The sequence below is a fragment of the Macadamia integrifolia genome, chromosome 5 (genome assembly GCF_013358625.1).
Source record: "Macadamia integrifolia cultivar HAES 741 chromosome 5, SCU_Mint_v3, whole genome shotgun sequence".
Taxonomy (NCBI): domain Eukaryota; kingdom Viridiplantae; phylum Streptophyta; class Magnoliopsida; order Proteales; family Proteaceae; genus Macadamia; species Macadamia integrifolia.
Genome location: NC_056561.1, coordinates 2,726,672 through 2,743,113, shown reverse-complemented (window position 1 = coordinate 2,743,113; position 16,442 = coordinate 2,726,672). Strand labels below are relative to the sequence as shown.

The 16,442-nt window shown below is 39.4% G+C and overlaps 1 protein-coding gene across 5 annotated transcripts in view; it reads left to right on the top strand.

Moving 5' to 3' along the window:
• Positions 1-15,833, top strand: part of LOC122079191 (probable cyclic nucleotide-gated ion channel 5) — a 111,184-nt gene extending 95,351 nt beyond the window's left edge. For all 5 annotated transcript variants that reach the window (XM_042645452.1, XM_042645455.1, XM_042645454.1 and 2 more), the window contains exons 7-8: positions 12,892-13,128; positions 14,887-15,833. In XM_042645452.1, coding sequence (XP_042501386.1) covers positions 12,892-13,128; positions 14,887-15,615 — 966 coding nt within the window. In that variant the 3' untranslated portion in view covers positions 15,616-15,833. The remainder of the gene's footprint in view (positions 1-12,891; positions 13,129-14,886) is intronic.
• Positions 15,834-16,442: the final 609 nt, after the last annotated feature.

Genomic DNA, 16,442 nt, shown 5'->3' with positions numbered 1-16,442 from the left:
GTTCAAGCTTCTTGCGCTGATAAACCTGTAGGGGAGGCGTGTCGCTAGCACTAGGAACATCAGGAAAAGGAATGAGATGGGATGGGTGGAGGAGTTGGAGAGTTCCACTCCATCCCAGACTGAGACGCCTGAGGAGAAAAAAATGATGTGCCTTTCAAAAAATGTCACATCGGCACTAACAAATTGTCGGTGAGTACCAGGATCATAGCACTTGTACCCTTTCTGAGTACGTGAATAACCCAAAAGAATGCACTTAGTGGATTGAGGAGATAATTTATCTATCTCTGCATGCAAATTATAAACAAAACACACACACCCAAAGACACGAGGAGGAATAGGAAAACTCTGCAGATTAGGGAACATAATAGAAAAGGGAGACCTATCAGAAAGAACCGAGGAAGGCATGCGATAAATCAAGTGACATGCAGTTAAACCCCATCACACAAAAAAAATTTCTGAACATGCATATATATCATAATAGCTCGAGCTACCTCGAGAAGATGCCAATTTTTGTGCTCAACAACCCTATTTTTCTATGGGGTATAAGCTCAACTAGTTTAGTGTATCATCCCATGGTTAGCACAAAAATCAGAAATATCATTTTGGGCATATTTTAAAGCATTATCACATCAAAAAATTTTAATTAAAATACCAAACTGAGTTTTTGTTTCATTATAAAAATTATGAAATATAGATAAAAATTTAGATCGATCCTTTAACAGATACAACCATGTAAGATGAGAATGATCATCCACAAAGGTCACAAAATATTGAAATCCAAATCTATTGCTGATTCTGCAAGGACCCCAAACATCAAAATGGACTAAAGAAAATAAAGACAGACTACGGGACATAAAGTGAGATGGGAGGACACACGGTGATGCTTTCCCAACTCACAGGCTTAACACTCTAACTTGAGCAAAGACTTAAAACTAGGAAATAAAAGTTTCAATCTAGACAAAGACAAGTGTCCTAAATGACAGTGCCATTGGAAAGGAGTCACATCCCCAGTAGTAGAAGTAGGAGTGCCACAGTTGAGATAATATAAATCATCTTTTTCACGCCCTCCACCAATCTTCTTCCTCGTGTGAAGATCCTAAAAAACACAGTAAGAAGGAAAGGTTACTGAGCAATTTAATGATCTGGTTAACTGACTTACATAGAGGAGGCTTAATGGAAACTGGGGAACATGCAACACAGAGAACAAATTAAGTGAGGATGTAGGTGAGATAGTACCATGACCTAAAATCGGTGTTGAAGCACCGTTTGCAAGAATAACAGATGTAGAGGTGGTACTAGGAGAACGACTTAAATAGTGATGACTTACCAGTTATATGAACAGAGGCAACTGAATCAATGATCTAGGGGGTAGAAGTAGTGGTAAGAAGGGATGAGGAACCTGCATGAGCCAAGGTAGCAGCGGATGTAGACGCACCATTGGATGTATTAGAGGATGCCTCAAGAGTATGTAAGCGTATGAGTAATTGATTAATGTCATCACGTAGACTGGTTGAAGAAAGTTCTCGGTTTAGTATCAGTGGGAGACACGGTGTCAATACTATTGTCTGATACTGCATGATTGGCTAACTGGGTTGGCCACTCTGGCTTGCTATGCTTTGCCCAACAAGTCTCTACAGTATGGTTAGACTTCCCACAGTAAATGCATTAGTGAGATGACCGATTGACAGGTATCCACTAGAACCTCGATCAGCAGACCTCCCCCCCACGACCGCGACCACATCCATGGTTGGCAAGGAAGGCTGAATTGTCTTTGGAGGTCTGATCAGGTTTGGTGGAAGATGTAATACACTGCAATCGTGAATAAGTGTCATTCAGTGTAGGGACAGTATCGCCTACAAGTAGATGACCTTTCACTGCCTTCAAGTCATTATTCAAACCAGCCAGAAATTTAGAGACAAAATTCATTGTGCTGAGTCTTCAATTTATTAATGTTTGTGGTTAAAGGCTGGAAGACATTGAGTTCTTCAACCATGCCCCTGAAAGAATTATAATACTCTGGAAGAGCCTTGTCAGATTGGCGAAACTGGAGCAGCTTCTCATAGATATCATAGATATGGACCATATTCTTTTCCTAAGAATATGTTTTCTTCAAATTATTCCATACACCTTCTGCAGTAGTGTGGAACATGACATTGGCAACGACATCTTGTTCCATACTATTCCACAAACCAGATTAAGATCAAAGCATTTTCCTTCATCCATTCATTATAACCTTTTATCAGACGATGGAGGAGGATCAGAGGTAGAATATTGAAGTTTATCTTTGGCTATAAGATAAACCTTTACAAACTGAGCCCAAAGTAGGTAATTCGAACTTCTTTTGAGCTTGATGGAGGTAATCTGGACATTCACATTATCCAAGGCAGATGTAGTAGTTGCAGGGGTAGTAGACTTGGTCTCAGCCATGAGTAACCAAAAAAGAAGAACAAATAGGGTCACAGAGAGAACAATAAAAGAAAACACACCAGAACCACAACGACAAGGGAGATCAGCGACCCTGCTAAAATCGAGTTGGGCAGAGAAGTTGGTGGCTGCAATCCAAGGTCTTCAATCTTCAGTTCAGCACTAGTATATCACGATCCATAAATAAAATAAATCACTCCATGTGATTTAATCCATAGTTGATGTAGCAATAGGTGGCTGCACACCAGAAGGGTTCAGCGGAAAAGCGAGATCAGCAGAGTGAATTTGAAAAACCAAGATTGATCACAGAGGCTCTGATACCATGTTACAATCCCAGATACCTGTGATTAAACCAGAGAAAGAGGAAGAGAAAGAGAAATAGGAGAAGAAAAGAAACAAGAAGAAGAGAGAGAGGCGTGATCGAGATACTCCCAAGAGGGGAATAACCTGCGATCAGACCAGAATAGTCTGCCGCAGGCTAGACCCTAGTATTTATATATTAGAAACAAAATAAACAGGTCCAAAAATACCCTTAAACATCTAGTCAGCCCTGATACAGAGACAGAGATCGATAGGACATAATTGTCCTTATCACCCCTGTTGTTGATTGAGCACACCTCAATCTTAACACTCCCCCTCAAGCTTGAACATATCCATCAAACACTAACATGGGCATGAGGTGGCAGAGGTACCATGTCAACCGGTCGTTGTGGCTGCAGTTCAAGAACAATCTCAAATGGTGTACGACCCGTAGTGCAGTTGACGGAGCTATTATAGGTAAACTCAGCAATGTCCAGAATGGATGGCTAGGTTTTCTCACAATCACGGACTAGGCAACGGAGTAGATTGCCGAGGCTTCTATTAACCACTTCTGTCTGGCCTTTTGTTTGAGAATGGAATGCTGTGGAGAATTTGTGTTTAGTGTTTGTTTTCAGCCATAGGGTTTTCCAGAAATAGCTCATGAACTTGACATCCCTATCTAAAACAATCGATTGTGGCAGTCCATGTATACGCACTATCTCATTGAAGAATATTTTAGCTAGGTGGCTTACATCAAGTGCCTTCCTACACGGGATAAAGTGTGCCATTTTGGAGAATCGATCAACTACCACAAATATGGAATCATACCTTTCTCGTGTAGGTGGTAAGCCTAGGACAAAGTCCATGCTTATGTCTAGCTATGGTGCTTGTGGGATGGGTAGTGTTTTGTACAATCCCGCATTCTTCTTCTCTCCTTTGGCAAGCTGACAAGTGCGGCATCTCTGTATAACGTGTTGAACATCTTTTAGCGGCTGAGGCCAATAATACAAGTCAATCATCATAGAGTAAGTCTTGTCCTTGCCAAAGTGTTCACCCATTCCTCCCCCATGCAGTTCTTAAACCAGATGATGCCTTAGGAAAGTGTTTGGTATGCACAGTCGAATTCCCTTGAAGAGGTAGCCATCATGTAAAGCATACTTGTCATCTCTACCCCCTTCGTGTAGCCTCTTGAAGACTTCTGAAAAATCAGCATCGTGTACATACTCATCTTTAGTGTTTAATCCCTAAAATTAGCACTGTGAATGTATTCATCATTAACACCTTCCGACTAAGTGCATCTGCCACTGATTTTCTTTACCTGCCTTGTACTTGAGAGCAAATACATATCCTTGCAAATATGAGATCCACTTAGTGTGCCGATCACTAATGGTCTTTTGTGAATGCAAGTATTTGAGTGCTTTATGATCCGAATAAAGTTAACTCTTTGCCAATTAAATAGGGCCTCCAATGCTTGAGGAGTTGAACAACGGCATAGAGTTCTAGGTCATAAGTAGAATACATTCTTTTAGCATCATTCAACTTTTCACTGTAGAAAGCGATGGGATATGACCTTCTTTCATAAGCACTCCTCCTATCCCAATGTGGGATGCATCAGTAGCCACTTCAAACATGAGATCAAAATTTGGTAGTCTAAGCAGTGGTGCTTCTGTCATCTTTTGTTTATTGAATGCTTTAGTGGTTGTTGGAGTCCATTGAAATAAAACTTTTCCCCCCTTTTGTGCACTCTGTGATAGGGGCTACAATAGCATTGAAATTCCATATGAACTGTTGGTAGAACGAGGCTAGGCTGTGAAAGCTATGGACTTTTGTCAAGGTCTTTGGAATAGGCCAAATCTACCACACTCTTCACCTTCTCGGGATCAGCTTCTATACCTTGTGAAGACATAATAAAGCCAAGGAAGATAACCTTGGTTAGCATGAAAGAACACTTTTTCAGATTGATATAGAGCTTCTCCTCTCATAGTACCCTCATAACACGTCTCATATGCTCATTTTGTGCCCTACTGTAGATCAATATGTCATTGAAGTATACTACAAGGAACTTGCTAATGAAGGGGTGTAGTACATGTGTCATCACCCTCGTAAAAGTGCTAGGTGCATTGGTGAGTCCAAAAGAGATGACTTTCCCCTCATAAAGTCCTTTGGTCTTGAAAGCTATTTTCCATTCATCACCTGGATGAATTCGAATTTGATGGCAGCCACTACATAGATCAATCTTTGAGAATATAGAGGCTTTTGTCAACATATCAAGAATATCATCCAAACAAGGAATAGGAAATCTGTACTTTACCGTGAGTTTATTGATAGCACAACTGTCAATGCACATACACCATGATCCATCTTTCTTGGTGTCAATATGACTGGTACTGCACATGGACTCATGCTTTCAACCAAAAACCCTTTCTTCGACAAATCATCCACTTGTCTCTTGAGCTCGGCATGCTCTGTAGGACTGAGACGGTAAGTGGGAAGATTTGGGAGTACTAACCTAGGCATAAGGTCAATAGCATGCTGAATATCCCTCATAGGTGGGTAGTTCATCTGGTAATTCATCAGGCACCAAATCTGAAAAATCATCAAGCAACTCTTTGATTTGTGGTGGATGTTTTACCTCTTTAACCGGTTCAGCTGCTTTAGTAACAAGGGCTAAGATCAGTCAGGTTTCTTCACTAGTAGTTAAAAACTCTCTATGGGACAGCACACATAGCTTCTTCTCCAACGTGGCCTTCTTGCGGAAATTGTCTTTGAATGGTGGCTTCTTCTGTTCAATGGTTGCTTTGGAAGAGGTCTTTGCAACATTTTTTAAGACATGCTGTCTTCTTACTTGGGCAGCCCTTAACTTGTCTTTCACTTGTGGTATGTTGAGTGGATTTAGAATGAATGGCTTGCCTTTGTGATCGAAGAAGCATTGGTTCCTAGTACCTCCAACTAGAACATTGTTGTCATAGAGCCAAGGCCTTCCTAGGTTAGTGAGGGCCATGAGAATGACATCACACCAGACATTTTTTTTCATAATCTGAGACCTTCAGTGGTACAAAACAACGTTGAGTTACAGCCATGGTGGTGTTGTCTAGAAGTGATACTTTGTATGGTTGTGGATGGGGTTCAGTCTTAAGCTTTCCTTCAACCACGAAAGCCTGAGATATAACGTTCACACAACTCCCGTTGTCCACAATCACCTGAGCCTTATGAGATCCACTAGAGTGTAGAAAATATTGTTCCTCCTTCAATCTTCACCTTTAGTTTCAGCCACTAGGATTCTTGCAACCACATTGACATAAGCATAAGGATCATTGTCCTCTGGTGCATGCTTATCGTCAAATTCGTCTTCCATTCCTTTAGCTGCAACCTTAACAGTCTAATCATCATCTTGAGGTTCATGGATTTGCAAATCAGGGTTGAACTCAATGGCATTGATGATGGAGTTGGATCATCCTCGCTTGGGGCAGAATTTGGCCATATGACCAGTTCTCCCACAGTTATAGCATGTCATAGATCCGTTCTCCCTTCCCCCATTGGAGCCTTACCCTTATCTTATGTAACTTGTGGAGCTCGGGTAGGGAATTCACTGGGTTTGGTTGGTGCGAATTGCCTTTTGTTGTCAGTTGGCTGATTATACCTCTTGGAGGATGATTTAATCATATCCTCTGCCTCTGGTGCTTTGTCAATGCAAGTATTCATAGAGGGTATTTCGATCACACCAAGTTTATCACGAATTTCTTGCCTTAATCCCAATTTGAAACAGGATATAAGTAGTTCTTCATCTTCCTTATAGGCACCTGTTCGTGAAAGCAATTCATTGAATCGATTAGTATATTCTTCTACAGTTATAGTACCTTGTCTAATGGTATTCAGCATGTCGTAGAGTCGACGTTGGTAGGTTGGTGGTGAGAACCTATCATTGAGGATGCACTTCAAGTCTTCCCAATTGCAAGGCATCTGACACCTGCGTATGAGCTTGTCTTCTTCAACATTCCACTAGTCCTTAGCTCCACCAGTTAGTTTTGTGATAACTAATTGGACCTTCCTTTCCTCAGGCAGATGGTACGAACGAAAATAATCATCAAAAGAGTTTACCCAGTCATGAAAGTAAAAGGGATTATGCCTTCCATCATACTCTTTCAGTTCCAACTTCATCATGGCAAGGTTGGGGGTTATCATAGTCATCATACTCTTCATCATGAACTAGTATGTTCCTTCGAGCTTGCATTGTGACCCTTCTAGGTGCAGGATGAGTGTTGTTAACTGTAGGCTGAATATTAGTTTGGGCAGCAGTGGTTTGAGTATTGGAGTGAGCAGTAGTAGACTCCTTTAGTTCAGTTATCTGTTGGTCACATCTGTCTAATCTTGTGATCACAACTTGGAGGGCTTTCCACATATCTTCCAGAGTGATTTGGGTCTTTTTTCAGCCATAGCTCTAATACCACTTAATGTAGGAGTAGTTTACAAGAGCTAACCCCCACAATGTATAACCCCAAATAACAAGTAACTCCCAATAAATAGCAGTAGACAAACCCAGAAGAATAACAGGGAAATAACCAGCAAGTAATCCTAAGGATACAATCTTAAAACAGGAACAGAACTCCCAAAATCAACCCAAAAGAGGAGAGAAAAACCTGAGATTGGGAGAGAGAGAGAGGGGCAGCTGGCTCTGTGTGACTCCAATGGAGCTGCAAAGCTGGCCGATTGAAGGTCCCTAGAAGGCAACAAAAACCCCCAATCTTGAGGAGATTTCGACTGTTGGTTAGGAAGTTATGTAGGTTCTTGATTTTCAGACCTAAGAGAGAATCTGAGAGAATCCTTCAAGAAATGAGGCTAGCTTGCTTGGACAGGGCTGAGTTGAGGATCGAAGGACCCTGCTACTGTGAGGAACAGCTGCTAAAAAAGCTTGACCGATCAGAAGCCTAAGGAGAGAGGTATGGGGATCGATTGGGCTTCCAGTCTTGGTAATTCCTGCTGGCCGATTGTTGCTTTAGCAGAATTGGACAGATCTGAAATCTCTTGAACAGCAACCCAATAACAGCCAAGGAAATTGAATGAGTAAACAAGAAAGAACAGTGGAAGTGGGAAAGCAAGTGGCTATCTCAGCCTAAGCTTCTCACCCACAGCTGAGAACAATTGACTGCAATTCTTTTTTATTCAAAACTAAGAAATAATGGTACATATGTCTCTCTATTTATAGAGGGGAAGTTTACAATCATAGTAAGACTAGGAGCTAGTTTCCAAAGAGGACTAGACACTCCTACTACAACTAGGAATTGAAAATAGACTAAGTCTAAGACTAAGACTAGGGCTGATAGGCCTTAATAGGACTTGCAATCGATGGGCCCGAAATAACATAAAAGACATTAATATAATACTTATGTGAAAGTCTAATTCAATGGGCCCATTGGGCCCATACTTTATTACATCAAATCAGGCCTTAATTAAGAGACCGATTGTAGATCCTTTGGGCTGGGCTTCCTCCTGCAATAGCCCTGCCCACAATAGGGATCTACATCACATGTGGTATGTAGAGGACCAGGGGTGTAGTATTATTGGATCCCCATAGTTGTCAAGGCGTTGCGCTTTGGCACCGCCTTGGCGTCCTGGCGGTTTGCCTGGGGCCTAGGGCGACTGTCACCTTATTGCACTGTATGCCGCCTTATATTATTAAATCATTTTTTAATATTTTGTTATTTCATTTATTTAAGATATTATTCATAAATAAGAAAATGTCCCCTATTTGAATCCAATAAAAATAGTTCAAAAATCAAATTCCAAAAGGTTAAAAAGTCAACACCCCGGTCCAAGAACAAAAATTGGATTTTTGGTTGTAGGGCGATTTTCAAATTTCGAATGCTATGGTTTTTCTCAATTCTGAAAATTTTATAAATCATATCATAGTAGAACATTGCTAAAAACCAAAAGTCTTGTAAAATAATCTTTTGTTTGATGTCAATAAAATTATTTCCATTCAGGCGATTTAACATCATTCGCACACTTTTAAATAAGTTTGATCAGAACATAACTTTCTCATAACAACTCAGATTTAAGTAATCTTAGATTTGTTGGAAAGCTAATTTTGTGTTATACCTAACATAAAAAGTCTCATCTAAAAATAAAATCATTTGTCCAATAAAACTTTTTATAGAATAAGAGCATTTCTCTAAATGTCAACAAGTCATGTTGATTTTTTATGACTTGATGTGAGTGTGACTATGTTGATTTTTATGACTTGATATTGCTAATATTGATTGGTTTTTTATGTCATATATTATGGCATACAAAATAACTTTAGAAAACAGGGAAAATAAAAAATAACACATGGGCGATTTGATCGCCATGGCAATGCCATAACGGGCAATTCTCCACCAAATCGATTAGCCACCCCTCCACCGCCTTGGGTCGTCATGACGCCGTGACAACTATGTGGATCCTGACACATGATTGGGAAATAGATGAAATTTCAACTTCCCGCACGCCAAAATTTTTAACCCAATCACATGCAGGGGGTCCTGTACATAATCGACCACTTTGTCCTACCATTGCTCATGCTTGAATATGCAAGCGGAGTAATATTAATGGTGCAGATCAGATAGAATAAGATCCTAATGGATATATGAAAAAAAGTTAGAACTATATCCAATAATTTCGATTAATATACAATTAAACATATATGAACCTGAGTAGAATATGGATTTTCAACTATCCATTTGCACCTCTAGATAGAACACATACCTGAAATCATTACTCAGTTTGCAATATATCCCTTAAAAGTACACTAAATAACAAAGCAACACATTTAAAGAGTTATTCATTGTTACCAACTTCTGAGTGGAAAGAAGGCAGCCGCCTGGATTAGGGTAAAGCTCCTCCCTTTATCTAACCTCTTATCTTCTTCTAACAACGGTTTGTCTTTTCTCCCAAATTATTGCCATATTCTGGTCAGAGTATATTCTGATGGATTGTCATTTAGGAGTCATGTTATAGACATTGGAAGAGTAGGGATCTGTAATGTGATGAGAAGAAAGAGAAATTTACGTTGCTTCCATTTCTGGAAATGTAGGGAAAATGGAGGTTTTTCCTTCGATGTTGTCCAGTATCTCAGGTGCCCCGTGCCCCGTACCCCCTTGAAGATGATCAAAGTTCCTATTCTAGCTATATCATGGGATCATTGGCGAGATGCTCCTTGAAGATTTATTAATGATTTTCCAATCCCTAAAATGTCTTTTGGTTTGGCCAAGTTTTGTACAATCAGGGCATTACTCAGATTAGTCATCAAGCTTAATACAGAAGTAGATTACAAGTAAATTACCCCAGCAGTGTATTACAACTCCAAACATGAAAAATAAGATTCAATTTATTAGCTTGACAATAATCAGAAGTAAACCCTAGGGAATAAGATCATAAAATAAACCCTCAAGGATACAATAGCAATGCAGGAGCAAAACCAGTCCAAAACCCAACCCGATAGGAAAGAGAAAGACTTGCAATATGGCTGGAGAGAGAGAGAGGTGTGGCCAGATCTGTGGGGCTCCAATTGAGCTGCAAATTTGGTCGATTGTTGGGCCCAGAGAGTACAAAAACCTAAAAATTTGAAGGACTTCTGACAGCTGGTTGATGAGATAATTTCTTTCTTGAAAATTAGACCTAGGAGAGAGAATTTTGTCAGAATTCTACAGTGACAGCAACTGGCAGCCTTGAATGGTTCTTCCACGATTGATCTACTAATGATGTGGAACAGCCCCTAGCAAGCATAGTTATTAAGGCGGTGAGGCAACCGAGGCGTTTGAGGGTGTCTTTCAGAGCGCCTTAGCGATAAGGCGGGTATAAAGCGTCGCCTTATTGACTAAAGCGTTCCTGTGTAATTTTTTTATAAAACCATTATATTTGATTCAAATCCTAGTTGAATCTTACTACTCATATGCTAAATAAATATTAAAGGTTCATACTTCATGCCAATGCAAGATATTCATCTTCATCAATCATCAATCACCATTCATTAATCATCATCATCATGATCATAACATATTAACATATAATATAAATACATAATTATGAAACAAAATTACAAATATAAAGAAAAGAAGACTTCAAATATACAAGTATTCATTACTAATATGTAAGGGCCCTACTTTGATCAATCCCAATAATGTTCAACTGATAGGTATGAGAAACACACAGCTGATGCAAGAGGAAAGAGAAACACACAGTGTCACTATCACGATAAGTCAAAAGAGAAGACAATATCTGCAGAATAAATTTCTGGAAAGCAGACTTGGTGGAAGAACAGGAATTAGCTGTGTTTGAAGAAACTGGTTCTTCTCATAGTAACTGTGTTTTGGCCCTAAACTACACTATCATAATTGCCCCTTTGTTTGAACACACCACCCACTTTTAGGAACAAAGGTTCAGGAATGAGGGAGATTAAACTCCTCTCCCTCTGTCCAGTCTATCATTCAAAACAGAGTATAACCAGTAAATACAGAAAATTCCAAACGACTGAGGAAGTATAGGAAGGAGAAATCGAATAAACAGAAGAAAAGAATTATGAGGTGAGAAGAAAGAAGGGGAATAAAGGTAAGGTTGTGGAATGATTGTACTGTATCAGCAAGAGTCTTACAACTCTCACGGTCACACCGTAGGTTAAAAAAAAAAAACTGTTAAGACTTGAGAGTCGTAAGACTGATGAACGGATGAAGATAAAAGAAGAAGAAATAAGGAAGAAGGGAGAGAAAGAAGAAAGAAAAAAAAATCTCACAAAGAAGATGAGAAAAATATTAAAAAATTAAAAAATAAACAACATACCTGGAGAGGGGAAGGAACCTTTGCCGGAGGCCGCTAGAGAAGAATCGAAGGAGGAGGGACCGCTGAAGTGCTTCACCGTTGGCTGTGGAGCGATTTGGGATTTTGAGAGAATATCGTGTTTTTTTGGTAGAGTTTTAAGTCATTAACTTTTGATCCAGTGTATCTCATGTGCATCAAAATTTATGCACCAGCCAATCATGAAGTCTATTTTGGAATATTCATAAATTGGCTGTAAAAACAAATATTTTTTTAAAAATCCTATAAGGCGGTCGCCTTAGGCGCCTTATAATATTTGGCGGTCACCTTTCATACCCAACATAAAGCTGCTTAGCCTTAACCTCTCTCAAGTGCATTAGCACCTTACCAATGCCTTACCAGCGCCTTAATAAATATGCTAATAAGACCAAGCAGATCAGACTTCAGATGGAGGAGATCCTTGAGGCCGATTGTTCTTTAAGGCAGATTCTCTTTGGCTGATCGATTGGAGTCAACAAGGTTGAATGCTTCAGAAATATTAATGGCAATAACAGTGACCAGAATTAGACAATCGATGGTAAGAAAGAAGAGAGTAATAACAAAGGGAAGGTGGGAGAGGAAGTGGCTATCTCAGTCTGGGCTTCTCACCCACAACTATCCTAGTTGCTCTAAGCAATTGACTACAAATTTTTTTATTCAAATCTGAAATTATGAGTACATATGCTCCTCTATTTAAAGAGGGCAGAATAGCAATCTTATCATAACTAGGAGCTAGTTTCCAAATAGGACTAAACATTCCTAGTAGGACTTGGACTCATAAAAGGACTAGGACTATAACTCTAACATGGAGTAGGTAACCAATTAGTCATTCACTAATAGGGAAACCTAAAGTGACTAAAACTAAAATAACAAAGGAAATAGACTCAAAACAAGACTCTAACTAAACTAATGAATTAAATCCCGTTTTTATATTTTCTACCCATATTTTAGGCCCATTAAAGTGACCCATTACAAAGAAAATCCATGGGATCAAAGGCCCAACACATACATAACCCAACCCAAGGCTTATTTGCAATAAAATAAGCCCATTAATTGACTTATCTGCATCAAAGCTATTCAACAATTAAATTCCTGCAGAAAGGATGACCAAATTAATAACCTTTTCCATATAGGTAGTTTGAGTAGTGGTTTCTTTCTTTCTCCGTTGGTAAATTTTTTGTTATAAATTGAGATAGGCATGCATTTACATATTTATACGTGCAAGTTATTTTCTATTGGATTTTGTTCTTGTTAATACTTGAAAGAGAAGAAGGAAATGAGGCAAATGTGTTAAAAACAGTGATAGTCCTGAGTTCTTCACATGCTGTCCTATTGCAACAGACCTATCTTCAGTCTCTTGGTATCCGACTTGAGGAGATGAGGGTCAAAAGGCGTGATTCAGAGCAGTGGATGCATCACCGCATGCTTCCACAAGATCTCAGGGAGCGAGTCAGGCGATATGATCAGTACAAGTGGTTGGAAACACGTGGAGTGGATGAAGAGAGCTTGGTTCAGAATCTACCAAAGGATCTCAGGAGGGATATAAAACGGCATCTTTGTTTGGCTTTGGTGAGAAGGGTAAGTGCATGTTCATCGTATTATCTTTGGTCTTCTTCTAGCCTTTTTGTTTTTAGTGATCGACTTTTAGTGTTGAGGGTCTCACCACAGTAATGTTACGTATCAAAAGGTCTAGTGGACTTCAACATGCAAAGAGAAACATTAGGGTGTTTGTGAACCTAGCTGAACCAGTCAATAAAGCAGTTTCAAGGACATTTGAGTAGAAATTATCCCATGTTTGGGTGTTTGTCTACGTAGTTCTACACTTCTACTTCCAGAATCAGGTCTTTTTTATTTATTTTTTTTTTTTTCAAGTTTATAGTTGTAATTACAGGCTGTATCTGTCTGGCTATGTATTGGGCCTATTGGCTGTAGTACCCTGTAATAGGGACCTTCCCCTTTACTTTCAAGAAACTCCCAAAGATATACAAAGGGAAAAAGTTCAGTCTACAAAATTATTTTACTGACCTTTATTATGATTGTAATGCCTCGGCCCCAATAACCTTAGCACAATATTGCCCTTTTCATTCCATGGGCCTCAAGCCTTTAAACGTGTTGTGCAATGTTAAGGAGGCTAGAGGTTATCAATTAGCCCAACAACCTCTTTCTAGCCTATTGGTCCGTTACACTTGCAATATTCTTGGGTGTCACAATGGTTCTTATTTATCATATGAAACAATGTGAATGGATGGTTAATGACATCCAGTGTCCTTTCTTTTTTGGCAAAAGTACACATGGAACAGTTAGCCAACCTGGACTCAAGGTGCACCTCATTTTGGGCCACATGGAAGGGGCCACCTGTTGCTTGGATCAGTGTCAAATTTGGTACAGTTCAACTTAGCTATATGAACTCACCCTGTATTGGGATTTTCCCTCTACTTTTGAACTGTTAGAACCATTTTGTTACATTCTTGAATTTGTAATCATATCTGGACCCTCCTTTTTTCCATGTGGAAGACTTATTTTGGGTTGAAATATTGCATGTGGATAACGGACATGTGGCGTACCTCCACACCAAATTGATCATCAAGTGAGCTGCAATTTGACAGTTATGGTCTGCCTGTTGAGCAAGGGCTGCCTAGTCCGTCCGCTGACTTTTTTTCGGGAAATGGGTGGTGGAGAGGGGTTCCTAATAGGATACAATTCGCCAAATATGCTTTGCACCAAATTCCTCTCTCACTCGGTAGGCCTACAAGAGAATGAAATAAGCTGTTTTACTGTTTGGCATCCAGTTAATTCTTTTTTAATTTCCTCATGTTTATTTGGATGATCCTTCTAGTTATAGTAAGAGTCGCAGTGGTGGTACCGTTATTGTAGAGTCTGAAGATCCAGGCATAGTCGAATTGGGCACTTTTGTGATTTAGTTCAATACACTGATCACTGGAACTGGTGAAATTCAGTCAGTTTAGCAACCTCTTCTTCTATCACTTAAGTTTGTTGGGGTAAAATTGGTTGAGCTCTGTCCACTCCCAGGAAAGCCCTTTTGGTGGTTCAGTTCTTGTGTTTTTTATTTTTATTTTTATTATTATTATTATTATTTATTTTTTTTTTTTTCTAATAATTCTTTCTAACTGTGGTTGGTAGTGGCTAAAGAGTCTTGTTTCTTGTTACTTCCCCACACAAAATAAGATATGAAAAAAAGGTACCAGTTGGCCTTTATAATTACCACACACCTCTTAAGTGAAATTTTTTATGAGTACAAATTTATCAGCAAAGAAGAGATGGATGGAGTTGTTTACTTATTACATTTCCTCTTAATCTTCGTTTGCCTCTGTTTAGGTTCCTCTGTTTGAGAATATGGATGAGCGGTTGTTGGATGCCATTTGTGAGCGGTTAAAACCTAGTTTGTACACAGAGAGAACTTACATTGTCCGGGAAGGAGATCCAGTGGATGAGATGCTTTTCATCATACGGGGTCGCATGGAGAGTGTGACCACCGATGGTGGCAGAAGTGGATTTTTCAACCGGAGTTTACTGAAGGAAGGGGATTTTTGTGGAGAAGAGCTCCTTACCTGGGCATTGGATCCCAAATCTGGTTCTAATCTCCCATCTTCTACCCGAACAGTGAAGGCCTTAACAGAGGTGGAGGCTTTTGCTCTGATAGCAGAAGAGTTGAAGTTTGTTGCTAGTCAGTTTAGGCGCCTCCACAGTAGACAAGTTCAGCACACATTCCGTTTCTACTCACAGCAGTGGAGGACATGGGCTGCATGCTTTATACAAGCTGCTTGGCGCCGGTATTCCAAGAGGAAGATGGCAGAGCTTCGACGTCGAGAAGAAGAAGAAGAAGAAGAAGAAGAAAATGAAGTAGAACAAAGAGTAGGAGATTTCAGTGGGGCTGGTGGCAATGCTGGTGGTGGTTCTACCAGTCTTGGTGCAACTATCCTTGTATCCCGTTTTGCCGCGAATGCTTTACGGGGAGTCCATCGTCTTCGGAATTCCAAAAGTGCTAGGGACCTGCTAAAACTACCAAAGCCTCCAGAGCCTGACTTTACTGCTGATGCGGATTGATAAGAATTACTTAGATTATACACTCAAACTAACTTGTGATTCAATTCGTATTCAAGTCCTTGGAGGAAATTGTAAGTTTTATATTCTGGGTTTCTAGGATTCGTGGCTCTGTACAGTGTACTGTATTCCATCAAACTTCTAGTTATAGATTGACATACTGGTGTGAGAATATTTTGAATAATCACCTTTGCTTTAAGAAACAGTATAATTTGGAGTGATCCCTCTTCCTTGGTACCGCAAGGCGCAAGCATTGCTTAGAGGGTCCCAAGGATGTTCCCAATCTAAGAATTTTCATTTTGGGTTTTGCTTTAAATGCTCGTGGTTGTTGGTATTGTAAAAAAAGAGCTATGGAAGACCAAAAAGGAAATTCAAAAGACTAAATTGATTCAATTGAAGGGAGCCAGCTAGTTTAGTTGGTTGGGATTGCTAGCTATTTTTAGGTTTTGTTTGGAACTTGGAAAAGATACTTTGAAGATTCATTAAAAAGCCAAAAAAGGATTCTAAAAGACTTTCTTTTTATCTGCCTAAAAGACCATTGAATCAACTATAAGATTGGTAGAAGGAATACTAGGGAGTGTCCTTCAGTACCTGTTAAGAGGAATTTTAGGGAAATGGATATTTGTAGAGAATCGATTTGGCTTTTTTTTTTTTTTCGTAAGGGAATAGGGCATACTATCATTTCAGCGTACTATCATTAACCAATTTTAGGGATATATATATATATATATATATTTTTTTTTTTTTTGTTCTTTTGGGTAAATTCAATTTTGGGTACATCAACCTTACACAAGTCCTTTCATATGTGTCTAAAAAGTAAGAATATGTAA